General features: G+C 50.1%; 1 protein-coding gene across 3 annotated transcripts in view; it reads left to right on the top strand.

The window, feature by feature from the left end:
• The window catches only part of LOC140430963 (tumor protein p53-inducible protein 11-like), a 235,251-nt gene that overhangs the window by 169,001 nt on the left and 39,982 nt on the right, over positions 1–26,268 (top strand). For all 3 annotated transcript variants that reach the window (XM_072518811.1, XM_072518812.1, XM_072518809.1), the window contains 2 exons: positions 19,396–19,454; positions 22,496–22,544. In XM_072518811.1, the coding sequence (XP_072374912.1) occupies positions 19,396–19,454; positions 22,496–22,544 (108 nt within the window). The remainder of the gene's footprint in view (positions 1–19,395; positions 19,455–22,495; positions 22,545–26,268) is intronic.

Here is a 26,268-nt window from a genome sequence, read left to right as displayed (position 1 = left end):
TGTAGTGGTACTTGCTTCTAAGAGATCTGCTCGCCACGCGAATACCGAGGGGGAAATAGATTTAAGGAAGGCCACGAAGGACAAAGGGAGATCGTCAATAGTCCCCATGGGCTTCATGCAATACAAATTCTCCTGTTGAGAGGGTAGAGGCTCGCCTGATAGGAGATGCGTGGCGGGAGCTTAAACCCGCAGTTCCGACCCCTGCCAGTGTCTCCGTAGGTCCTCGGGCTGGGAGGCAAGTGCAACATGTGGCAATGGCCCTTTTTGTTACTTCATTAAGGTGAGTTATTGTGAGAAGTTATTATACACCCCATGACAATGAGAAGTCTTTCAGTCCTGCAAACAACCAGGCCTCGGATTCACAGCCCTGCTGTTACTCGGTGTCAGTTCATGTCTTACCATTCGAGTAGAGAGCAGGCAGCAACCAGCAACAGGAGAAAGTGGTGAAAAGAAATAATAATTTTGTGGCTCAAGAGTAAAACTGAAAATGAACAGTCTGACATTGTCTAATATTTGCAACCACACATATCCATAGAATCCCTGCAGTGTAGAAGGAGGCCAATTGGCCCATTGAGTCTGCCCTGACCCTCCAAAAGAGCACTCGACCTACGCCCACTCCTCTTTAATTTGTCACCTTCTGACTGTGAGGCCCTGAACTCCTCATCTTCGGTGGCCAAGCACACGGAGGCTCTGCCATTGTCCAGTCCGCCACCTCCTTTGCATCTGTAGGTTGCAAGATGACTGAACAGCTGTCACTCTGCCTCTCTCTCGGGTTCTGTGATCTCCTCTGCATTGAAGAAATGAAGAGGCCTGTGAGTGAGAGCAATGACATCTGTTGAATGGATAGGATGCGTTCATTAGTTGAGAGTGGCTCTGAGGGAGTGATATGTGCCGGAATTCTCCGTTTGGGAAACTATGAATCGCCACTTATTTGCAGTCATGCTGGGAACATAAATTGAGAGGTGATTCTATCCCTTGCGATGCAAATTTCTGTATTGCGGGGATTGTGAACGGTTATCTCGTCAATCCTACAATCAGGCCATTACTATGAGCAGGCGACCAGATAGGTCTGCCCGCAGGGCCCCCTCCACCCCTCTTCCCCCCCCACAATGCAATTCTGCCCCCCCCCCCACCCCCAGGATTTTCTGGGTCACCCCTCCCTCAGTATAAGGGTGACCTGACTTCCACCATTGACCACCCACCAGAGACCTCCCCACCAGAGACCCCTCCAAAAAAGAGCCCCCTACTAGAATCGCCCCTCGCCCATTACACAGACCCCTGCCTGGAAACCTCCCATTACAGAAATTCTTGTCTGGTAACCCCCCCATTACAAAGACCCCTGCCTGGAAACTAGAGAGAAGTCCAGATAGAGACAGTGAAAAAAAAATCACTGCTTTAAAACTCACCTGTGCAATTCACGGCTGGATCAGGCAGAGGAAGCAGCACCTGTCAATTCCTAGAAAAGAAAACCACATCAGCTGGGTTTAAACCCCTTCAGATCTTTGACCTGCAAGGCTTTCATTCACATAACTGTGAAATTTTTACTACACTGTGATTGACAGTTTACATACATACTCCGCTTTCTGGATTGTTTACTCTAATTTTCCTACATGCTTGAGTGGATTTCAAGCAGCCAGCTGTAAAACTAACCACATGTTAATGAACATCTAGCTATGATTGACAGCTCTTGGACTACATCAAAGACAAGTGCTCTTAAAATGTCTGGAGCAACAGAACGGGTTCAGTGCCTATCCTGTTTTTTGGCTGACGCTGGATTCTCCACCACATTGGGAACTCCGCTACCAGCAGCGAAGAATCATCCCATGATGTTACAAAAAGATGTGGTTGAGGGCCAGTGGCGGATGGACAGGCGGATTTGTGAGGAAGTGTAGAAGCAGAGAGTAATGGATTGGTGTGAGGAGTGATGTGCTGGAGTAGGTTTGAGAAGGCAGAGTGTTGTGATACAGGTGGATGTGCCACTGTACTCACCTTTCCTTCCCTGCGTAGGCCATTCAACAACTTTTGACATTGAATCTATGGCTCTAGTGCCACACACCTGCTGCTGATCTCAGGGGGGAAACTCCAGCCACACCTTCTAGGTTTCACTGGGAGGTTTCCACCTTCTGTCATTAGGAATGGTATCCTCCAGTTTGTGCTCCCAGTTAAATGGGGCACAGCCATTGATGGATATCTGCATGGACTCGAACCTGCTCATTCCTACTCCCACCTCCACAATCGATTATAGTTTGTGCTTGCAATGTCACTTTAAATACTGAAGCTGAAATCGATTCCTGTGGGTTGTCATCATACTTATTGGTTGGGAATCCTGCCCAAAAGCAATGGCGGGGTTAACAAGCCACTTAGTTCTGGATTTTCCACGAGCAACAAGCGTTCTCCCAGTCGCAGCATGTCGTGGAATTCAAATTCTGATTCTAATAACTTCCACGCAACTAACAGGTCACTCCCTCCTCAAATAACAGGGTGTCAGCTGAAACCAGACAACCCTCAAACCTAGAGAGCAATTGGAAAAACCATGACGCAAGCAGCTACAATTGAAAACCCTCTTCAAAATAATTGGACTATTCTCAATCTGATCTGCAGAGACCTTTAACATCCCGCTCCTGTTTATCTTCAGGGGGGAAAAGATTAGTCCCAGCTCCCAGGTAACAGGCCTCCGCCCACCCAATCACCCATCGCAAAGTCAGGAAAACAGCTTTTTCAGAATTGTGGTTCTGATCGCATGTATACATCCCTACATCCTGAAGAGAATCATCCCTGATCTGATTCACCACAAAGCCTGTGGCTATTACTGCCTGTTCGAAATCCATCTTTGTTAATGCCCTACCAATTATAAACTAATTAATACCATGAAATGAAAATTGACTTCAGCAATGTGAAAATAGCGCTTCACTATCCAACAACTGTAATCAGCAGAGAGAGGCCAGTAAATGAATGAAGCTCAGTATGTTCATATAATGGTCCCATTCTCCTGCAGACTGAGTGTGGAACATAACTTGTATTGACCAGCAATTTAACACAACGCTTTCCTTTTTGGATTGCTGGGAATTAAACACCAGTCTTGACAGTTTAATTGAACCATAGGTTTTCAGGACTGGTAATCCTACAGGACTCTGGGACTGAGTGACGGCAGGCGTTACACTTCACGTATTAAAGGGTGAATCATGCTGCATAGCTCACAGAGTGAATGTACACAGAAGCACTTTACACACAGCAGGGACATGGAGTGATTACAATCATATTCCCCCTTCCTAAAGAACAATTGCATTATTCTTACAAGAGAAATAAATTTCACCTGCTCAAATCAAAATGATAAACTACAATATAGAACAGGGGCGAGATTCTCCGACCCCCCACCGGGTCGGAGAATCACCGGGGGCTGGCGTGAATCCCGCCCCCGCCGGTTGCCGAATTCTCCGGCACCGGAGATTCGGCGGGGGCGGGAATCGCGCCGCGCCAGTTGGCGGGCCCCCTCCCGGCGATTCTCCGGCCCGGTTGGGCCGAGGTCCCGCTGCTAGAATGCTTGTCCCGCCGGCGTGGATTAAACCACCTCTCTCACCGGCGGGACAAGACGGCGCGGGCAGGACCAGGGTCCTGGGGGGGGCACGGGGCGATCTGGCCCTACGGGGTGCCCCCAAGGTGGCCTGGCCCGCGATCGGGGCCCCCCACCGATCCGCGGGCGGGCCTGTGCCGTGGGGGCACTCTTTTCCTTCCGCCTTCGCCACGGTCTCCACCATGGCGGAGGCGGAAGAGACACCTTCCACTGCACATGCACGGGGATGCCGCTCCCGCGCATGCGCCGCCCGGCAATGTCATTTCCGCGCCAGCTGGCGGGGCAACAAAGGCCTTTCCCACCAGCTGGCGGGGCAGAAATAAATCCGGCATGGGCCTAGCCCCTCAAGGTCCGGGCTCGGCCACTCAAGATGCACCTTTGGGACGGCGCGATGCCGGACTGATTCGCGGTCGAACATCGCGCCAATTACGGAGAATTTTGCCCCAGAATTTAAATAAAAATAAGCCCTAATAGCACATTCTCAAAACAACTGCATTCACTCAATCAGTGATAGGAAGTCAAAAAGATGATTGAATATACTAAAACGAATGGCAAAAATCATCTCACTAAACACTGAGACTCCGTCACACTCAGTAAACACTGACACTCCGTCACACTCAGTAAACACTGAGACTCTGTCACACACACACATACACAGTAAACACTGACACACCGTCACACACTCAGTAAACACTGAGACTCTGTCACACACACACTCAGTAAACACTGACACTCCGTCACACACTCAGTAAACACTGAGACTGTCACACACACACTCAGTAAACACTGACACTCTGTCACACTCAGTAAACACTGAGACACTGTCACACACACACACGCTCAGTAAACACTGACACTCCGTCACACTCAGTAAACACTGAGACACTGTCACACACACTCAGTAAACACTGACACTCCGTCACACACACGCGCTCAGTAAACACTGACACTCCGTCACACACACACGCACTCAGTAAACACTAACAGTCCGTCACACACACTCAGTAAACACTGACACTCCGTCACACACACGCACTCAGTAAACACTGACACTCCGTCACACACACGCACTCAGTAAACACTGACACTCTGTCACACACACTCTCAGTAAACACTAACAGTCCGTCACACACACACAGGAAACACTGACCTCCATCACACACACAGTAAACACTGACATTCCGTCACACAAACATTCAGGAAACACTGACACTCCGTCACACACTCAGTAAACACTGAGACTCTGTCACACACACACTCAGTAAACACTGACACTCCGTCACACACTCAGTAAACACTGAGACTGTCACACACACACACACTCAGTAAACACTGTCACTCCGTCACACTCAGTAAACACTGAGACACTGTCACACACACACACTCAGTAAACACTGACAGTCCGTCACACACACACACTCAGTAAACACTGAGACACTGTCACACACACACACACTCAGTAAACACTGACACTCCGTCACACACACTCAGTAAATACTGACACTCCGTCACACACACACACACACACTCAGTAAACACTGACACTCCGTCACACACACACACTCAGTAAACACTGACACTCCGTCACACACACGCGCTCAGTAAGCACTGACACTCCGTCACACACACGCGCTCAGTAAACACTGACACTCCATCACACACACACGCACTCAGTAAACACTAACACTCCGTCACACATACATTCAGTAAACACTGACACTCCGTCACACACACATTCAGTAAACACTGACACTCCATCACACACACATTCAGTAAACACTGACACTACGTCACACACACATTCAGTAAACACTGACACGCCGTCACACACACATTCAGTAAACACTGACACTCCATCACACACACATTCAGTAAACACTGACACTCCGTCACACACTCATTCAGTAAATATTGACACTCCGTCACACACACATTCAGTAAATATTGACACTCCGTCACGCACACATTCAGTAAACACTGACACTCCGTCACACACATTCAGTGAGCACTGTGACTCCGTCACACACACACTCAGTAAACATTAACACACCATCACACACATTCAGCCAACATTGTGACTCCGTCACACACAAAGATTAAAATTAACACTGCTTCACACGCACTTCATACACACACATTTAGTTAACTCTGTGGCCTGAATTTCTCATTGGAGTAGAGATAAGGGGCAAAATTCTCCGACTGGGCGAAATGTCCGCCGGCTGGCACCCAAAACGGCGCAAATCAGATGGGCATCGCGCCGCCCCAAAGGTTCGGAATGCTCTACATCTTTGGGGGCCGAGCCCCAACCTTGAGGGGCTAGGTCGGCGCCGGACGAATTTCTGCCCCGCCAGCTGGCGGAAAAGGCCTTTGGTGCCCCGCCAGCTGGCGTGGAAATGACATCTCGGGGCGGCGCATGCGCGCGAGCGTCAGCGGCCGCTGACAGCTTCCCACGCATGCACAGTGGAGGGAGTCTCTTCCACCTCCGCCATGGTGGAGACCGTGGTGGAGGCGGAAGGGAAAGAGTGCCCCCGCGGCACAGGCCCGCCCGCGGATCGGTGGGCCCCTATCGCGGGCCAGGCCATCGTGGGGACACCCCCCGGGGCCAGATCGCCCCCCCCCCAGGACCCCGGAGCCCGCCCGCGCCGCCTTGTCCTGCCGGTAAGGTAGGTGGTTTAATTTACGCCGGCGGGACAGGCATTTTAGCGGCTGGACTTCGGCCCATCCGGGCCGGAGAATCGAGCGGGGGGGCCCGCCAACCGGCGCGGCGCGATTCCCGCCCCCGCCGAATCTCTGGTGCCGGAGACTTCGCCAACCGGCGGGGGCGGGATTCATGCCAGCCCCCGGCGATTCTCCGACCCAGCGGGGGGGTCGGAGAATCTCGCCCAAGGGCCGGGAATCTCTCTTCTGAGGACTAAGACCCCACGCTGGCGGGAAAACCGGCGCCAACGCCTCCCCAAGGTGAGGAGTTCTCACCTTTTAAGGGGGCTAGGTGGACACCGGAGGGGTTGGTGCCGCTCCAGCTGGCGGCGAAGGCCGGCGCGAGTTTGCGCATGTGTGGAACAGCCGGTGTGATGTCGCGCACGCACGGAACGGCTGCTGTGATTCCGCATATGTGCAGACCAACCGTATTTCCGCACATGCGTGGTGGGTTCTCTTCTCACTGCCGGCCCCCGGGGCAACATGGTGGAGCCCTACAGGGGCCCGGCGCAGAAGAAAGAAGTGCTCCCACGGAACAAGCCCGCCCACAGATCGCTGGGCCCCGATCGCGGGCCAGGCCACCATGGGAGCACCCCTCCGGGGCAGATCCTCCCACCCCCCCCCGGGGTTGCTCCCCCCCCCCGGGGTTGGATCCCCCTGCCCCCCCCCCCCCCCGAGGACCGCCCCCGCATACTCACCGGCCAGGTCCCGCCGTGCGTGAGGTGAGTAATTCACGCCGGCGGGACTGGCCAAAAACGGACGGCAGCTCGGCCCATCGGGGCCCAGAGAATCGCTGGAGGGCGGCGCTGTCAACGGCCCCCGACCGGCCTGCTGGAAATACCACCGCCGCCCGAAAAACGACGCCGGAGAATACGGCAGCCGGCGTCGGGGCGATGGGACGGGATTTGCACCTCCCCCCCCCCCCCCCCCCGGGGATTCTCTGACCGAGAATCCCGGCCAAGGTGTTTGGATTATAATTGAATCCCAATCCCATCTGAATGCTCACAGTGCAGTCAGGTAGCATCTTCATGTTCTGGAGAGTGAGACTGCTTTGGGACAGGCTTACTGTGGAACGATTGGCCCAAGTGGGAACAGGCCGTTGTCACGTTTCTCAATTATGTTACAACACCCTGGACGGGTGGGCGGTCAATTCCAGCCCCACAGACCCCGGAGTGCCGACATAAGCCAATTAACCAATAATTTGGATTTTCCGAAGACCTTTAAACCTTGACTGCTCCAATGAGTTACAGACACCAGGGGCAGAATTCTCCGCAGTCGGCGCGATGTCCGCCAACCGGCGCCAAAAACGGCGCAAATCAGTCCGGCATCGCGCCGCCCCAAAGGTGCGGAATCCTCCGCATCTTGAGCGGCCGAGCCCTAACCTTGAGGAGCTAGGCCCGCGCCGGACTGATTTCCGCCCCGCCAGCTGGAAAGGCCTTTGGTGCCCCGCCAGCTGGCGCGAAACTGACTTTGCCGTGCGGCGCATGCACGGGAGCGCTAGCTGCCGCTCACGGCATCCCCGCGCATGCACAGTGGAGGGGGTCTCTTCCGCCTCCGCCATGGTGGAGAACATGGCGAAGGCGGAAGGAAAAGAGTGCCCCCACGGCACAGGCCCGCCCACGGATCGGTGGGCCCCGATCGCGAGCCAGGCCCCCGCCGAATATCCGGTGCCGGAGAATTCGGCAACCAGCGGGGGTGGGATTCACGCCAGACCCCCCGCCGGGGGAATCGGAGAATCCCACCCCAGATATATAAGTAAAAATTAACAAATTATTTGTTAATAAAAAGGAGAGAAGATGGACATACGGAAATAACAGGATAACCGTCTTACCAGACTACCCAATCCCACAATCCCGCCCCACCCTCTGCGCAGACACACACAAGACAGACACCAGGTAAGGGTCGGTGGGGAATAAGATAAAACAGGGATTAAAGGAGTAGGTCCGAGATGAGTCTTCACTCTGTGGTTACAGTTTCTGGGAAATAGAAAGATTCAGATTGACGTAATTTCTTTGACCACCAGATGGTGTTTCACCTAAGAATTCTAGGTCAGTGACGTTCTCGTCGCCGGCCACCAGATAGTGTTGTGCACAGGATGCTCCGGTCGGTGCACTTCTGCATTTCACCCACCATAAGATATAGGAGCAGAAGTAGGTCATTCGGCCCATCGAGTCTGCTCTGCCATTCTATCATGGCTGCTATGTTCCTCATCTGCTACCAACAATATTACACGCCAAGAGCTGTATTGCAAAATCAGCCAGGTCATCTCCTCCCTACAACACATGACCTGGGAGCAGGAGTCGGCAATTTAGCCTTCTGAGGCTGACAGCCTCAATGTGATCATAGCTGATCCCATCTTGACCTCAACTTCACCGTCCTGCCCGTTCTCCATAACCCTTCAACCCATTACCAATTAAAAATCTGTCTAACCCCTCCTTCAATTTACTCACTGTCCCTGCATCCACCGCAATCTGGGGTAGCGAATTCCACAGATTCACAACCCTTTGGGAGAAGTAGTTTTTCCTCAAAGCTGTTTTAAATTTGCTACCTCGTATTCTAAGAATATGACCCCTCGATTTAGAATGCCCCACAAGAGGAAGCATCAGCTCCACGTCTACTTTATCCATGCCTTTTTCGCATCTTGGATACCTCAATTAGATCTCCCTCCTTCTTCTCAACTATAGGGAGTATAGGCCTATTGAGGCACGATCAATTGAACAAAGACTAGAGTTGGATACAACTGAGGCTTTATTGCTCTAAGATGTGTGGCCTCCCACAGCAGCTGGCAAAATGGCTGCTGAATGGAGGAGACGCATATTTATACTCCGCCTACTGGGCGGAGCCAGCAGGCAGGGACTACCGGCGAACCTGTAGTACAGGTCCTACCTTACATCACCTAATACAGGTACACCAGTGGTTTACCACATTCACCCCCTGTTAAAATTGAGTCTGGCGAGGGTGGTGGTGGAGAACTAAAGACAGCAATGAATTTATATTTACAGTATTTGATCAGAAAAAAATGTCTTTTGAAGTCTGGGGCCAGTTAGAGATTTAACCGGTCTGGTGCCTTGATGGTTCCGCTGGGAGCGATGTAGCAGTGGTGGCGATGTCGATGCTGGCCTGATCTTCGGTGACTGGCCGCGCGTAGTCCGGGGAGATGAAGATGGCGGCACCCATTGTGTGTAGGCTAGGGGGGTGGGGACGATAGCGGCGACTGCGCAGGCCTGCGAAGTGCCCCTTTTTGCCGCAAGCCTGGAAAGGGCAGCACGGGCCGGGCAACGTTGGCGAGGGTGCTTCTGCTGGCCGCAGAAGTAACATCGGGAACCCCCGGGGTAGGTGGGCTAATGTGTGTCTCAGGCGTACTGGCCCACGAGGGGTAGGAGGGGTGGGCCGCACGGCTGGTGGCGTAGGCCTGAATGTTACGTGAGACAACCGTCATGGAGAGCGCTAGCTTCTTTGTTTCAGCTAGGTCGAGTGTGGCCCCTTCTAACAGTCTTTGGCGTATGAGGTCTGACCCAATCCCCGTTACGAACGCGTCCCGCATAAGAAGGTTGGAATGTTCGGTGGCCATAACGGCCTGACAGTCACAGTCCCGGACGAGTGGGATTAGGGCCCGCTAGAAGTCTTCTATGGACTCAGCAGGGAGTTGAGAGCGAGTGGCGAGTACGTGTGTGGCGAAGAGCGTGTTCGTTTTCTGCGTAGTTTTCTTTGAGAAGCGCCATGGCGTCGGCGTAGTTCAGGGCATCCTGGATCAGCGGAAACACGTTGGCGCTCTACCTTGAGTATAGGATCTGTATCTTCTGAGCCTCCGGAACAGGGATGGTCGCTAAGTTGATGTACGCCGCGAAGCAAGCTAGCCAGTGATTAAAGTCCTTTTTGGTTCGCTTGATTGCGGATCCAGCTGCAGGCGATCTGGTTTGATTCGGAGGTCCATGTTTTAGAAAATCTTAGAGCAATAAATTGAGGCACGATCAATTGAACAAAGACTAGAGTTGGATACAACTGAGGCTTTATTGCTCTAAGATGCGTGGCCTCCCACAGCAGCTGGCGAAATGGCTGCTGAATGGAGGACACGCATATTTATACTCCGCTTACTGGGCGGAGCCAGCAGGCAGGGACTACCAACGAACCTTTAGTACAGGTCCTACCTTGCATCACCTAATACAGGTGCAACAGTGGTTTACCACACCTAAATTGCTCAATCACTCCTCATACGACAAACCCCTCATCTCTGGAATCACTCTAGTGAACCTCCTCTGAACTGCCTCCAATGCCGCTACATCTTTCCTCAAATAAGGAGACCAAAACCGTGCACAATTCTCCAGGTCGCTCTTCCCAATGCCTTGTATAGTTGGAACAACACTTCCTTACCTTTATACTCAATTCCTTTTGCTATAAATGCCAATATTCCATTTGCTTTCTTTATTATATGCTATCAGATGGAGATTTCACCTCCCTGTGAGAACAATACAACTCTGATCCTGGAATTCAACTGTTTTTCTTGCCTGATTATTCAGCAAGACTCTGGCAGCTTTATCACAAATGCTCCCACTTTAAGCCTTAATTCTTCAGCTCCTGCCAGCCCCTGACACAAACAGTTTGAAGGCTACTGACCTTTGGGAAAACTTGTACTTCCACACTCAAGATTTCTTTCCCAGATCTGTTGGTGTCTGTATTCCTTTAACACAGGAAAGTCTTCACAGATTTGGTTACAATGCTCTTAAAATCATTCAGCATGGAGAGAGGGAGACTTCTGGGTCCTTACTTCGCTGACTGCTTTACAGAACTGATCAAAAGATGGCACTCGCCTTCTTCCCTGAAAGTTACTAACTGGCTTCACCAACCACAGGCCGCAATAGGAGAAAGTTGGAAATCTTCTATGCACTGATTCGCTGCTTGCCAAGTCTATCAAAGGACATCACGGATTCTGCCACAGAACCTAAAGGTGATGTTTCGGACCAGCCCATCTAAAAAGGGGGGGGCGTGGTTTCCAGTGCTAAAGACTACAAGTACAGAAATGTATCTCAAAACAGGCAACAGGACGGGATTAAAAGGAAACACAGGACAGACAGACAATATCCTAACAATTGAAATGCCTGCCTTTGCTTCCAAAAACATTGGTTATGTTCTTCAATGGAATCAACAGCCCATCAACATAAATTTAAATATCTAGATTAATGGAAGCACCCTTCAGTCCCTTGCTCCTTACCCTCCCAAGGCGGCATGGGAACAGTGGGGTTTTACACCAGAAAGACCGGCGCAAAACGGCCACCGATTCCCCATTTTGCTGGGGGCTAGCAGGACAGCAGCATACAGCACCCGGCTCTAGCTGCCGATACGCCCTGTGGAAGTCCTGGGTCCGTGGCCGCGCATGCGCACGGCGGCAGCCTGCAGCGGTCGTGCCGTGCTTCATGGCGGAGGCCGCTCGCGGACCCGGCCTGCAACATAGTCCCCCCCATTCGGCCAGCTCCCCCGCCCCGGACTGCCCCACCACAGTGCCCCCAGTCCAGAATAATGCCCCCCCTGCTTGCGGATCGGCCCTCCCTCGACTGTGGCGGCTGCCACGCTGAGTTCCCGATGGATGAGGCCACACGTGTCCCGCGCCATTGGGAACTCGGCCGGTCGGGGGCGGAGCATTGGGTGCATTGCCTGAGGCCGTCAATACGTGGTGCGATGTACACGCAGAGTACGCCGCTTTGGAGGTGACGGAGCATCGTGAAAGCGGCGCTGCCCCTGATTCAGTCGGGAAATGTGAGTCTCCGGTCGTTCGCTGAATGCGATTTCGACGTCGCCAACCGGAGAATCCAGCCCAATGTTCCTGCATTACCCCCATCCACCCTCACTGCTACCCCTCATCCCCACACCCAGTCACCGAGCATCTACTTTATAAATGGAACTCACAAGCCCTATAAGAAAACTCAGAAGTTGTTGAAACTACCAGAAGTCAGTCAAAATGTACAAACATCACTTGAATAGGCATTTGAAAAGCATTTGCCATTCTGAAGCTGTGTGCTGTCCGTTCTTTTATTTGGGAAAATCGCTCGAAATAAGAGGAAAAAGTTTCCAAATCAAAATAGATGACAACTGGACTGGGAATAGTTAATTACTGATCCAGGTATGACTCCAGGACTGTTGTGCTTCCCTGGTGGCAGGGCCAAGTATGTCATTGAGCGACTGCAGGACGTTCTTCTGGCGGACAGTGAACAGCCAGAGGCCATGGTCAACATTGGTGCCAGTGATTTAGTTAGAAAGGGGGAGATGGTCCTGCAATCAGAATTTAATGAACTTGGTAGAAAATCAAGCTGCACCTCAAATAAAGCCATCTCCAAATTACTCCTCATGCATGCGAGTACAGGGCTGGAATTCTCCAGCCATTGGGATTCTCTATTCTCGTTGGCAGTGTATCCCCACCCGCAGGTTTCCCAGCAGCATGGAGTGGTCTCAATGGGAAATCACATTGACAAGCGGCGGGAAGATAGAATCCCGTCGCAAGTGAAATAACGCGCCACCAAGAAACACGCGGCTGGGAAATGGAGAATCCCGCCCCAGAAATAGGAGGATAAGGCAGATTAACGTGTGGCTGGAAACATGGTGCAGGAGAGAGGGCTTTAGATTCCTAGGGCACTGTGACTGGCTGTAGGGAAGATAATGTCTGTACAAACTGGGCGGATTGCACCTGAGCAGAATTGGGACTGAGTTACTTGGGCTTTTTGCTAGTTTTGTTTAAACTGACTTGGCAGGGATGTGGGGATGAAGAGTGAATAATAGAGAGGATTACCAGTGCACAAAACACTGGGAGGGACAGATAGCATGGGTATAGAGAATAGTAATTTAACATGTGAGGTTGGAGTAATGGAGAAGGCAACAAAGCCTAAATCAGGGTTACTGTGCATGTATGTGAATGCGCAGATGATAGTGAATAAGATTGGGAAGATACAGTTACAGATTGCCATGTGAAAATATGATACTGTGGTGATAACAGAGACATGGTTAAAGGAAGGGCAAGGCTGGGTGTTAAATATTCCTGAGTACAAATTATTCATAAAAGATAGGAAGGAAAGGTATTGGACAGCATTGCAAGTAGTGGAGAAAGAGGATGTCCCAGAGGGTTCAAGGACAGAATCATTTTGGTTAGAGGGAAGGAACAAAAAAGGTGCAATTACATTGTTCGGTGTTGTCTATAGACTGCCAACTAGTGGAAAGGATGAGGGGGAAAAAATCTACAGGGAAATTACAGGGAGATGCAAACATTATAGAACAATTATAATGAACCTTTACTTACCTGAATGTAAACTGGGAGAGAGATCGTGTAAAGGATGGAGAGGGCAAACATTCCTAGATTTTGCTCAGTATTATTTTCCACAGCAGTATATGTCCAGTCCAAGAAAGGATACACTGTTGGAACTGGCTTTGGGAAATGAGTTGGGCCAAGTAGATAAAGTGTCAATGGGGGAATATTTAGGACACCGGGATCATTGTATCATAAGGTTTAGGATGATGATAGAGCAGGAATAATTAACTGAGAGAGAGTCGACTTAAATGGGGCAGGGCAAGTTAGACTGGAACAAAAGGATGGTGGGAAAAACTGTATTTGAACAATGGGCTCCCTTCAAAAAAGAAAAGGTTCAGGCACGGGCAAGGTATATTCCCTGAAAAGGGAAAGGCAGGACAAACAAATCCAAGCTCTCTGGATGAAAAAGGAGAGAGAAATTATGATAAAAAAGAAAAACAGTGATTGTGACAGGTGTCAGAAAATACAAGTGAGAACCAAGAGGAATACAGAAGGTTCAGAGGGGAGGTGAAAAAGTATATTAAATAAGCAAAGACGGACTGTGAGAAAAGACTGGCAGCCGACATAAAGAGGAATCCCAAAGTCTTCTATAGGTGTGTGAATAGATAAAGGGTGGTAAAAAGACCTGGAAGGAAATCTACACATGGAGGGGGGGCATGGCTGAGGTATTAAATAAATATATTGCATCTGTCTTTACCAAGGAGCTGGTGCTAACACAACATGGTGACAAAGGAGGAAACTCAGTCGCTAGAAAGGTTGACAATTGTTAAGGAGGGAGTGTTGGATACGCTAGCGGTACTGAACGTTGACAAGGGGCTGGGACCGGATGAGATGCATCAAAGGATATTGAAAGAAGTGAGAATGGAAATTGCGGGGGCATTGGCCATAATCTTTCAGTCTTCCCTAGACTCTAGGGGGAGGTCACAGAGGACTGGAGAATTGCAAATTCCATTCTTCAATAAAGATTGTAAGGAATTACAATTACAGCAATTGCAGCCCTGTCAGTTTCACTTCAGTGGTGGGGAAACAATTATTTGGGATAGAAGTAGTAGTCACATGGAAAAATGTGGGTTGATTAGGAAGAGCCAGCGTGGATTTCTAAAGGGGAAATTGTGTTTAACTAACTTAATGGAGTTTTTTGAGGAGGTAACAGAAATGGGTCGATGATGGTAATGCTATTGATGTGGTGTACATGGACTTTCAGAAGGCATTCGATACAGTGCCACACAACAGACTTGTGGGAAACATTATAGGAAGGATAAAAGAGGCAGTTGCAACATAGATACAAATTGGCTGAGTTATTGGAAGCAGAGAGTAATGGTCAATGGATAATCTTTGGGCTGGAGGAAGGTTTGTACTAGTGTTTCCCAGGGGTTAGTATTGGGACCCTTGCTTTTCCTGGTATATATTCATGATCTAGATATTGGTGTGCAGGGGACAGTTCCATCATTTACAGATGATACCAAACTTGGAAGTCTTGTAAACTGTGAAGAGTTCAATGTAACACTTCAAAAGGACATAGACAAATTGGTGGAGTGGGCAGACAGGTGGCAGACAAAGTTCAACGTGGAAAAGTGTAAGGTGATGGATTTTGGTAGGGGAATGTGGAGAGAAAATATAAAATAGGGGATAAAATTGTAAAAGGGGTGCAGGAGCGGAGGGACTGGGTGCATATGTGCGTAGATCATTGAAGGTGACAGGACAGGTGGAGAGAGCAGTGAATAAAACAGATGGTATCCTGGGCTTTATTAACAGGGGCATAAAGTACAAGAGCAAGAATGTGCTGAATGTATTAAGGACACTAGTTAGACCTCAGCTGAAATATTGTGTATAGCTCTGGGTACCACACTATGGGAAGGAGGTGAATACATTGGAGAGCATACAGAAGAGGTTGACAAGAATAGTCCCAGGGATGAGAAACTTCAGTTATGAGGATAGATTGGGTAGGTTAGGATTGTTCTCCTTGGACAGAAGAAGGCTAAAAGGAGGTTTGATAGAGATGTTCAAAATCATGAGGGCTCTGGGCAGGGTAGAGAGGGAGAAAATTGTTCCCACTCATAAAAGTTTTGAGAGAATGAGAGGGCACATAGGGCAAAGAAGCAAATGTGATGGGTGTGGTAGTCACCACTGTTGTATTATATTGTATATACTGCACTGCATACGAGGGTATTACGGTAAGACCCCTGTATGACAGGTACTGGGGTAGATCCCTGCCTGCTGGCTCCGCCCAGTGGGCGGAGTATAAATGTGTGTGCTCTCCGAACTGCAGCCATTTCGGCAGCAGCTGTAGGAGGCCACACTTCTCTGTGTAATAAAGCCTCGATTACTCTCTACTCTCGTCTCGTCGTAATTGATAGTGCATCAATTTATTACACAGAGATTTTACAAAGATGGATCTCCGCATCAAGCCGGATCGCCTGCAGCTGCATCCTCAAGCAGACACCGCCAAAAAGGACTTTGCACATTGGCTAGCTTGCTTTGAAGCATACATCGGATCTGCGACAGACCCAATCCCAGGAGCACAGAAGTTCCAGATTCTGTACACGTGGCTGAGCTCCGATGTCTTTCCCCTCAACCAGGACGCGCCTATCTACACAGAGGCCATGGCGCTACTGAAGGAGAACTACACTCAGCAGACTGACAAGATCTACACCAGGCACCTCCTGTCCATGCGGCACCAACTTCCCGGTGAGTCTGTGGAAGATTTCTGGCATGCCCTGCTCGCCCTGGGGGGAGACTGTGATTGCCAGGCCATTACGGCCGCTGAACATTCTAACCTGCTAATGAGAGACGTGTTCATTACGGGCATAGGGTCGGCCTACATCCACCAGTGCTTCTTAGAAGGGGCTACGCTTGACCTCGCAGCAACCAAGAAACTAGCGCTCTCGCTCACAGTCGCCTTGCTACTCGGCCTTGACTTCCAGTGCAACCTCCAGTGCAACGTACAGGCATATGCCCCCGACTGCACGGCCCACCCCTCCTGGGCATCGTGGATCCAGTCAGTGGCCACCCCATCATGGACCCCATCAGTGACCACCCCCAGCCAAACCCACGCCTGCGCCGCTCGGCAGGCCAACCAACCCCGGGGGACCCAAGTGCTACTTCTGCGGACAGACAAAACACCCCCGGTAGCACTGCCCGGCGCGGAGCGCGCTCTGCAAGGCCTGCGGCAAGAAAGGGCATTTCGCTGCAGTGTGCCAGGCCCGCTCAATCGCCGCAATTGTCCCTGCACCCCCCGCGTGCGGCCAGTGGGCGCCGCCATCTTCCTCGCCTCAGACCACATGCGGCCCGTGGGTGCCGCCATCTTGCTTGCCTCACAACCAATGGGCGGAGTCATCTTGCCTGCCCCAGGACACATGCGGCCCAAGCACGCTGCCATCTTGCCTGCCTCAGAAACATTGTGGCCCGTGGGCTACTTTCCCGTACCTGGATAACGTCACCATCTGCGGTCAAGACCAGCAGGACCACGACGCTAACCGTTCCAAATTTCTCCACACCGCCAATCTCCTCAACCTCACCTACAACAAGGAGAAGTGTGTGTTCAGTATGGACCGATTAGCCATCCTCGGCTATGTAGTTCAGAACGGAGTTCTAGGGCCTGACCCCAATCGCATACGCCCCCTCATGGATCTCCCCCTTCCCCACATCCCCAAGGCCCTCAAACGATGTCTGGGGTTCTTTTCGTGCTATGCCCAGTGGGTCCCTAACTATGCGGACAAGGCCCGCCCACTCATCCACTCCACCAGTTTCTCACTGACGGCCGAGGCTCACCAGGCCTTCAACCGTATCAAGGCTAACATCACCAAGGCCGCGATGCACGCAGTTGACGAAACGCTCCCCTTCCAAGTCGAGAGCGATGCATCAGATGTCGCTCTGGCCGCCACCCTCAACCAGGCAGGCAGGCCCGTGGAATTATTTTCCTGCACCCTCCATGCCTCTGATGTTCGGCACTCCTCCGTCGAAAAGGAGGCCCAAGCTATCGTTGAAGCTGTGCGGCACTGGAAGTATTACCTGGCCGGCAGGAGATTTACTCTCCTCACAGACGGTTGTCTTCATGTTTAACAACACACAGCGGGGTAAGATCAAAAATGATAAGATCTTGCGGTGGAGATTCGAGCTCTCCACCTTTAATTACGAGATTTTGTATCGCCCCGGTAAGCTCAATGAGCCCCCCGATGCCCTGTCCCGAGGTACATGTGCCGGCGCACAAGTGGACCGACTCCGGACCCTGCACGATGATCTCTGTCACCCAGGGGTCACCCGCTTTTATCACTTCATTACGGCCCGCAATCTGCCCTACTCCATCGAGGAAGTCAGGGCTGTCACCAGAGACTGCCTCAGCGTGGACTTCAAAGGGCCCCTCCCCTCCACCGACCACAACACGTATTTTCTCAATGTGGTCGACGAATATTCCAGATTCCCCTTCACCATCCCATGCCCCGATATGACGTCTGCCACCATCATCAAAGCCCTCAACACCATCTTTGCTCTGTTCGGTTTCCCCGCCTACGTCCACAGCGACCGGGGATCCTTATTTATGAGCGATGAGCTGTGCCAGTACCTGCTCAACAGGGGCATTGCCTTGAGCAGGATGACCAGCTATAACCTCCCGGGGAAATGGGCAGGTGGAGCGGGAGAATGGGACGGTCTGGAGGGCCGTCCAGCTGGCCCTAGGGTCCAGAAATCTCCCGGCCTCCCTCTGGCAGGAGGCTCTCCCCGACGCACTTCACTCCATTCGGTCGCTCCTGTGCACGGCGACTAACGGAACCCCCCATGAACGTCTCTTTGCATTCCCCCGGATGTCCACCTCCGGGGTTTCGCTCCCAATGTGACTGGCAGCTCCAGGACGCGTTCTCCTCCACAAGGCGGACCCGTTGGTTGAGAGGGTGCAGCTACTCCACGCATATCCGCAGTATGCCTACGGAGCGTACCCCAACGGCCGCCAAGACACAGTCTCCCTCTGGGATCTGCCACCAGCTGGGTTCCCCCCCCCACACCCCCCCCCACACACCCCCAATGCCCCGGCGCCTCCCTCCCTTCCTCCAGCGCACCCCACCACAGCCCCCGCTCCAGACAATCCGTCCTCCCCTTAGTCCCACCCGGGGATGAGGAAGTTGTCGACACGCTCCCGGAGTCACCGACGACCGAGCCGACGCCTGACTCGCCACCAGCACCGCGGCGCTCTTAACAACGGATCAAGGCGCCCGACCGTCTAAATTTGTAACCTTCTCGGAAATTGTAATGACAACCTGTATGTAAATAGTTTTCCACCACCCTCGCTGGACTCATTTTTAACAGGGGGTGAATGTGGTAGTCACCACTGTTGTATTATATTGTATATACTGCACTGCATACGAGGGTATTACGGTAAGGTCCCTGTACTACAGGTACGGGGGTAGATCCCTGCCTGCTGGCTCTGCCCAGTGGGCGGAGTATAAATGAGTGTGCTCTCCGAACAGCAGTCATTTCAGCAGCAGCTGTAGGAGGCCACACTTCTCTGTGTAATAAAGCCTCGATTGCTCTCTACTCTCGTCTCGTCGTAATTGATAGTGCATCAGTGGGAAAAAAAGCGTTTTCACACAGCGAGTCATTTGAGTCTGGAATGCGTTGGCTGGAAGTGTGGTGGTGACCGGTTCGATCGAGGCATTCACGAGGGTATTAGATGATTACTTTGTTTGTGCAGGGGTATGGGGAAAAGGCAGGAGAATGGCACTAATTCATAATACTCATTTGGAGGGCCGGTACAGACACCGTGGGTTGAACAGCCTCCTTCTGCACCATAACAATTGTGTGATTTGGACACCCCTGAAATGTCTAATTCTCATTTCTTTTTCAGATCAGTCAGGTTTTGGGAAATGAAATGAAATTCGCTATGCGAGAACCTCTGGGTCTCAGGTACAACTTTTAACAATAACAATAATCTTTATTGTCACAAGTAGGCTTACATTAACACTGCAATGAAGTTACTGTGAAAAGCCCCTAGTCGCCACACTCGGCGCCTGTTCGGGAGAAAATGTAAACGGAAAAATAACTTTGGAGAGGTTCCTGATAGAGGTAATAAGATTAAAAACGGAGGTATAAAAGCCAACATAAGGGTACTTTACCTGAATGCTCGTAGTATTCGCAATATGTTAAATGAGTTGATGGCGCAAATCATCGTGAATGAATATGATTTAGTGGCCATTATTGAAACATGGTTAAAGGTTGGTCACGACTGGGAGTTAAATATCCAACGACTGTGTATATTACGGTATGTGTCATACCTGCTTGTCTGTGTATATCACTGTATGTGTCACTACCTGTGTGTGTGTTACTGCTTGTCTGTGTATCTCACGGTGTGTCTCTACCTGTGTGTGTGTCACTGCTTGTCTGTTTATATCCCTACATGTGTGTGTCACTGCTTGTCTGTGTATATCACTGTATGTGTCACTACCTGTGTGTGTGTCACTGCTTGTCTGTGTATATCACTGTATGTGTCACTACCTGTGTGTGTGCTACTGCTTGTCTGTGTATCTCACTGTATGTGTCACTACCTGTGTGTGTGTCACTGCTTGTCTGTTTATATCCCTACATGTGTGTGTCACTGCTTGTCTGTGTATATCACTGTATGTGTCACTACCTGTGTGTGTGTTACTGCTTGTCTGTGTATCTCACTGTATGTATCACTACCTGTGTGTGTGTCACTGCTTGTCTGTGTATCTCACTGTATGTGTCACTACCTGTGTGTGTGTCACTGCTTGTCTGTGTATCTCACTGTATGTATCACTACCTGTGTGTGTGTCACTGCTTGTCTGTGTATCTCACTGTATGTGTCACTACCTGTGTGTGTGTCACTGCTTGTCTGTTTATATCCCTACATGTGTGTGTCACTGCTTGTCTGTGTATATCACTGTATGTGTCACTACCTGTGTGTGTGTCACTGCTTGTCTGTGTATATCACTGTATGTGTCACTACCTGTGTGTGTGCTACTGCTTGTCTGTGTATCTCACTGTATGTGTCACTACCTGTGTGTGTGTCACTGCTTGTCTGTTTATATCCCTACATGTGTGTGTCACTGCTTGTCTGTGTATAATCACTGTATGTGTCACTACCTGTGTGTGTGTTACTGCTTGTCTGTGTATCTCACTGTATGTATCACTACCTGTGTGTGTCACTGCTTGCCTGTGTATCTCACTGTATGTGTCACTACCTGTGTGTGTGACTGCTTGTCTGTGTATCTCACTGTATGTATCACTACCTGTGTGTGTGTCACTGCTTGTCTGTGTATCTCACTGTATGTATCACTACCTGTGTGTGTATCACTGCTTGTCTGTGTATCTCACTGTATGTGTCACTACCTGTGTGTGTGTCACTGCTTGTCTGTTTATATCCCTACATGTGTGTGTCACTGCTTGTCTGTGTATATCACTGTATGTATCACTACCTGTGTGTGTGTGACTGCTTGTCTGTGTATCTCACTGTATGTGTCACTACCTGTGTGTGTCACTGCTTGTCTGTGTATCTCACTGTATGTATCACTACCTGTGTGTGTGTCACTGCTTGTCTGTTTATATCACTGTTGGTGTCACTACCTGTGTGTGTGTCACTGCTTGTCTGTGTATATCACTGTATGTGTCACTACCTCTGTGAGTGTCACTGCTTGTCTGTGTATATCACTGTATGTGCCACTACCTGTGTTTCTGTCACTGCTTGTCTGTTTATATCACTGTTGGTGTCACTACCTGTGTGTGTGTCACTGCTTGTCTGTGTATATCACTGTATGTGTCACTACCTCTGTGTGTGTCACTGCTTGTCTGTTTATATCACTGTTGGTGTCACTACCTGTGTGTGTGTCACTGCTTGTTTGTGTATATTACTGTATGTGTCACTACCTCTGTGTGCGTCACTGCTTGTCTGTGCATATCACTGTATGTATCACTACCTGTGTGTGTGTTACTGCTTGTCTGTGTATCTCACTGTATGTCTCACTACCTGTGTGTGTGTCACTGCTTGTCTGTGTATCTCACTGTATGTATCACTACCTGTGTGTGTGTGACTGCTTGTCTGTGTATCTCACTGTATGTGTCACTACCTGTGTGTGTGTTACTGCTTGTCTGTGTATATCACTCTATGTGTCACTACCTGTGTGCGTGTGTCATGTGAGAGTGCCTTTAAGAAATGGATGTTGAAGGAATGTACCTTTAAGAAATGCAGTGATGTCAGAGTGTGGGTGGAGCTGGGCTTTAGATCAGCCATTTTGCAGTTTTTAGTTTCAGTTTCAAAGAGCTTGGGGGTGTCTGTGTTTGCAGTGAGCTGGATCTGCTGTGACCTCTGCCATGAAAGACTATCTCTGGATCATTTGGGTGATTTAAACTCATAATAGCAATGCCTTTGACCTGATGTATTTCTGTTTAAATGTGTTAAGTCTCTTGGATGTTGAAAGGAATAACTGAAGGATTATTTAGTGTTGTAATATTTTCGGGGTTATCTTTGAAGGAAGGGGCGTTAAGTGAACCAATGTTTATTTAAAAGGTTAAGTTGAGTTCATGGAATAAACATTGTTTTGTGTTTAAAAACCCATGTGTCCATAATTGTAATCCCACCCGTGGAGAACAAGCCGTGTGCTGGAAAAGCAACAAATATATTAAAGGGGGAGGTTGGTTGAACTCCATGATACATTTTGGGGTTCTGAAAATGCCTCTCCCATAACAGTGTGTCACGCCTGTCTGTGTATCTCACTATGTCACTACCTGTGTGTGTGTCACTGCTTGTCTGTGTATGTCACTGTATGTGTCACTACCTGTGTGTGTGTCACTGCGTGTCTGTGTATATCACTGTATGTGTCACTACCTGTGTATATGTCCATGGAGTGTATGTACTTTTCACATCTATGTGTGGAACTGCACCTGTATCTGTATCTCTGAATGCACTAATCACTCTGTTTAACTCTCTCTAGGATATGGCAACTGATGTCAGCCATTATGTTCAGTGTTGTTGGTATAATGGTGAGTTTACACTTGTTTTACATTATTTACTACGTGAAATGAAGACACAGGAGTGAGTGACTGAAGGGGTTATGAGGGAGACGGTGGCAAAGTGATATTGTTACTGCACTAGCAATCCAGAAGCCTGCATCTTATAGATGGTACACACAGTTGTGTTGGTGGTGCAGGGGGGGGAATGTTTGTGGAAGGGGTGCCAATCAAGCGGTCTGCTATGTCCTTGATGGTGTTGAGCTTCTTGAATGTTGATGGAGTTGCACTCATCCAGGCATGTAGAGTATTCTATTACAGTCCTGACTTCTGCCTTGCAGATGTTGGACAGGCTTTGTGGGTCAGAAGGTGAGTTTCTCACTGCAGTATTCCTAGCCTTTGACCTGCCCTGGTAGCCACAGTATTAACCCCCAGGATGTTGATTGTGGGGGTTCAGCGATGGCAATGCCATTGAGTGTCAAGAGGTGACAGTTTGGTCTTCTCTTGTAGGAGTTGGGCATTAGCTGACACATGTGTGGCGCAAATGTTGTGAAAGTGAAAGGCACCATAGTCCCAGAGGACCATAGGCTGATCTCCCCTTTGAGGGCTGACTAGTGGTGTATTACCACACTTCAGGTAAGGGGCCAGATTGAGAAGATGGGGCCTTCATTGATAACCTCAACCAGTACAGGAATTGAACCCTTTCTGCTGATGTCGCTCACGAATCAGCCATCCAGCCAACTGAGCTAACCGACCCCCAGGCACGAATGTTACTTGCCATTTATCAGCCCAAGCATGGATATGGTCTAGGTCTTGCTGCCTTTGATCTTGAACATTATGCTGCCATCAGCGAATATCCCCACTTCTGACCTTATGATGGAAGGGAGGTCATTGATGAAGCAGCTGAAGATGGTTGGGCCTGGAAAACTATCCTGAGGAACTCCAGCTGTGATGTCCTGGAGCTGAGATGATTGACCTCCAACCACCACAACCATCTTCCTTTGTGCAAGGTATGGCTCCAACCAGCAGAGAGTTTTCCCCCGATTCCCATTGACTCCAGTTTAGCTCAGGCTCCTTGATGCCATACTCGGTCAATTGCTGTTGTGATGTCAAGGGCAGTCGCTCTCACCTCACCTCTGGCATTCAGCTCTTTTGTCCATGTTTGAACCAAGGCTGTAATGAGGTCAGGAGCTGAGTGACCCGGGAGGAACCCAAACTGAGTATCCATGAGCAGGTTATTGTTGAGTAGGTACCGTTTGATAGCCTGTTGATGACTCCTTCCATCACTTTGCTGATGGTCGAGAGTAGACTGATAGGGTAGTAATTGGCCGGGTTGGATTTGTCCAGTTTCTTGTGTACAAGATTGTGGTAGCTTGAGACAGTACTGCAGAAGTTTCTCATATAACCAAAAGGGGTTTATTAAGAACAAGAGGAAGGTTAAGTATACACAGGCATAGTGGTCACTGAAACAGGTCTTCACCTACGACTTTGGGTCAATGCTGCCTGGGTCCCTGCCCCCAGGGGCTTGCGCTTTCTCCCCATTGATCAGGTTTCATGCGCTCACACATGATAGGTCTCAAGCCGGTCATGTGGACTGCGAAGGATCGCTCCTTAAAGGGGCCACTCTACCACATCCCTCCCTCCTTAAGTCGCTCATTAACATATATACACCATGGGTCACTTACAGTCAACTATGTACAAGGAGGGCAATACGGTGGTACAGTGGTTAGCACTGGGGACCCTGGTTCGAATCCCGGCCCTACGTCACTGTCCCTGTGGAGTTGGCAGATTCTCCCCGTGTCCGCGTGGGTTTCACCCCCACAACCCAAAGATGTGCTGGTTAAGTGGATTGGCCACGCTAAATTGCCCCTTAATTGGAAAAAAAATAATTGGGCACTCTGAAGTTATATTAAAAAAAACTATGTACAAGGAAAGGTTGAGGCAATAAAAAGAAGAAGTCCATAACAGTCCTTAATAGCATTAATAGCGTTAAGGGACTTCTTGGGCCTGGTGGACCACTTCAAGTCCCCAGCCAACTCCTCCACCAGTGAGTTAGTGTTGTTGCCAACAGCAGGAGGCTGCCTCAAGGACTCAACCAGTACTTCTGGGGTGCCCCCCTCTTCAGCTCCCTCAGGGGTCGGTTGGTGGAGCCTCTATGGAACTCCCCGATTCCTCCCTTTCGGGCTGCGCCGAGGGCCGCTGGAGCTGCCTGCTGGTTCCACCTGTTCTGCCTTTGGGGTTGTGGCCTCTCGGCTCCTTACGTGCTCCTTACGTCTACGTGCTGCTGCACTTGTCGACCTTGCAAGTCCACCGTGTTTGAGACCGTGGAGATTTCGCCACAATTCTCTTCGGTAGTCACAGTGGGCCAGATGCATCTTATGTAGACCAGGTCACTAATTTTAAATGACCTGTTTCCTTTTATGGCTCAAGCTGCTTCTTTTGGGAGGCCTGCCACGCTTTCCACTCTCCCTGCAAAATTGGGGAAAACGAGGTCTAAATGAGCCTGGAGGTGACAGCCCATTAGTGGCTCTGCTGGCGTGACCCCAGTAGTGGTATAGGGGTTAGTGTTATATGCAAGAAGGAAGTTGGCCAAGTTGAGGCATAACGGTTTGTTAGGTTGTTTCCTCATTGCAAACTTGAACGTTTGAACTGTTCTCTCTGCTAATCCGTTTGAAGCTGGGGAGTAAGGGGCTGTTTGAATGTGGTGGATGCCGTTTGTTTTGACAAAGTGCTGAAATTCCTCTCCGGTAAATGCAATACCATTGTCAAACACCAATTATTCGGAGAGGTTGTGCACAGCGAAGGGGCGACACAGGATGCCAGTGGTGACTCTGAGGTTGGTGTCCCTGTCTCTTGAACATCCAACAACTTGGTGTGGGCATCCAAGAGTATCAGGAACATTTTTCCCAGGAAAAGGCCTGCAAAATCAATATGTAACTTCTTCCACGGATGATCGGGTTATTCCCATTGATGCAAATGGGCCGTGGGTGGCCATGTTTGCTGTGCCTGACAGAAATCACACTGCTGCAGCACTAGGTGCTCAATATTGTTATCAATGCCGGGCCACCATATGTAGCTCCTGGCCAACATTTTAACCTTTGTCTGACCAGGGTCTGCACTGTACAACTCCTACAGTAGTGGATCTTGCTGGGGGTGGTACCACCACCCGGGACCCCCAGAGCAAAACCCTGTCCTCCCAACTGAGTTCATCTTTTCTTATGAGGTAATAATAATGTAATAATAATAGTCTTTATTATTGTCACAAGTAGGCCTACATTAACACTGCAATGAAGTCACTGTGAAAAGCCCCTCGTCGCCACATTCCAGCGCCTGTTCGGGTACACGGAGGGAGACTTCAGAATGTCCAATTCACCGAACAAGCACATCTTTCGGGACTTGTGGGAGGAAACTGGAGCACCCGGAGGAAATCTACGCAGACAGGGAGAACGTGCAGACTCCACACAGACAGTGACCCAAACCGGGAATCGAACCTGGGACCCTGGAGCTGTGAAGTAACAGTGCTACCCACTGTGCTACCGTGCCGCCCTGATAGGGCTCAAGCTGGTCATGGTGCTACCCGGTCAGAATAATTTGCTTCATCTTCAAAAAGACTGGATTAAGTTGAGTCCAGTTCTTGATGTGGGCTGATGAGTCTGGCAGGGCCTCTATAACATCTGTTGCCAGAACAATCCCTTGTGAGACAGGTGGCAGTGTCAGATTCTCAGGAGGCGGCAGACAACGCAGCTTCAGTGTTTGA

The sequence above is a fragment of the Scyliorhinus torazame genome, chromosome 10 (genome assembly GCF_047496885.1).
Source record: "Scyliorhinus torazame isolate Kashiwa2021f chromosome 10, sScyTor2.1, whole genome shotgun sequence".
Taxonomy (NCBI): domain Eukaryota; kingdom Metazoa; phylum Chordata; class Chondrichthyes; order Carcharhiniformes; family Scyliorhinidae; genus Scyliorhinus; species Scyliorhinus torazame.
This window is presented reverse-complemented; position numbering and strand designations above follow the sequence as displayed.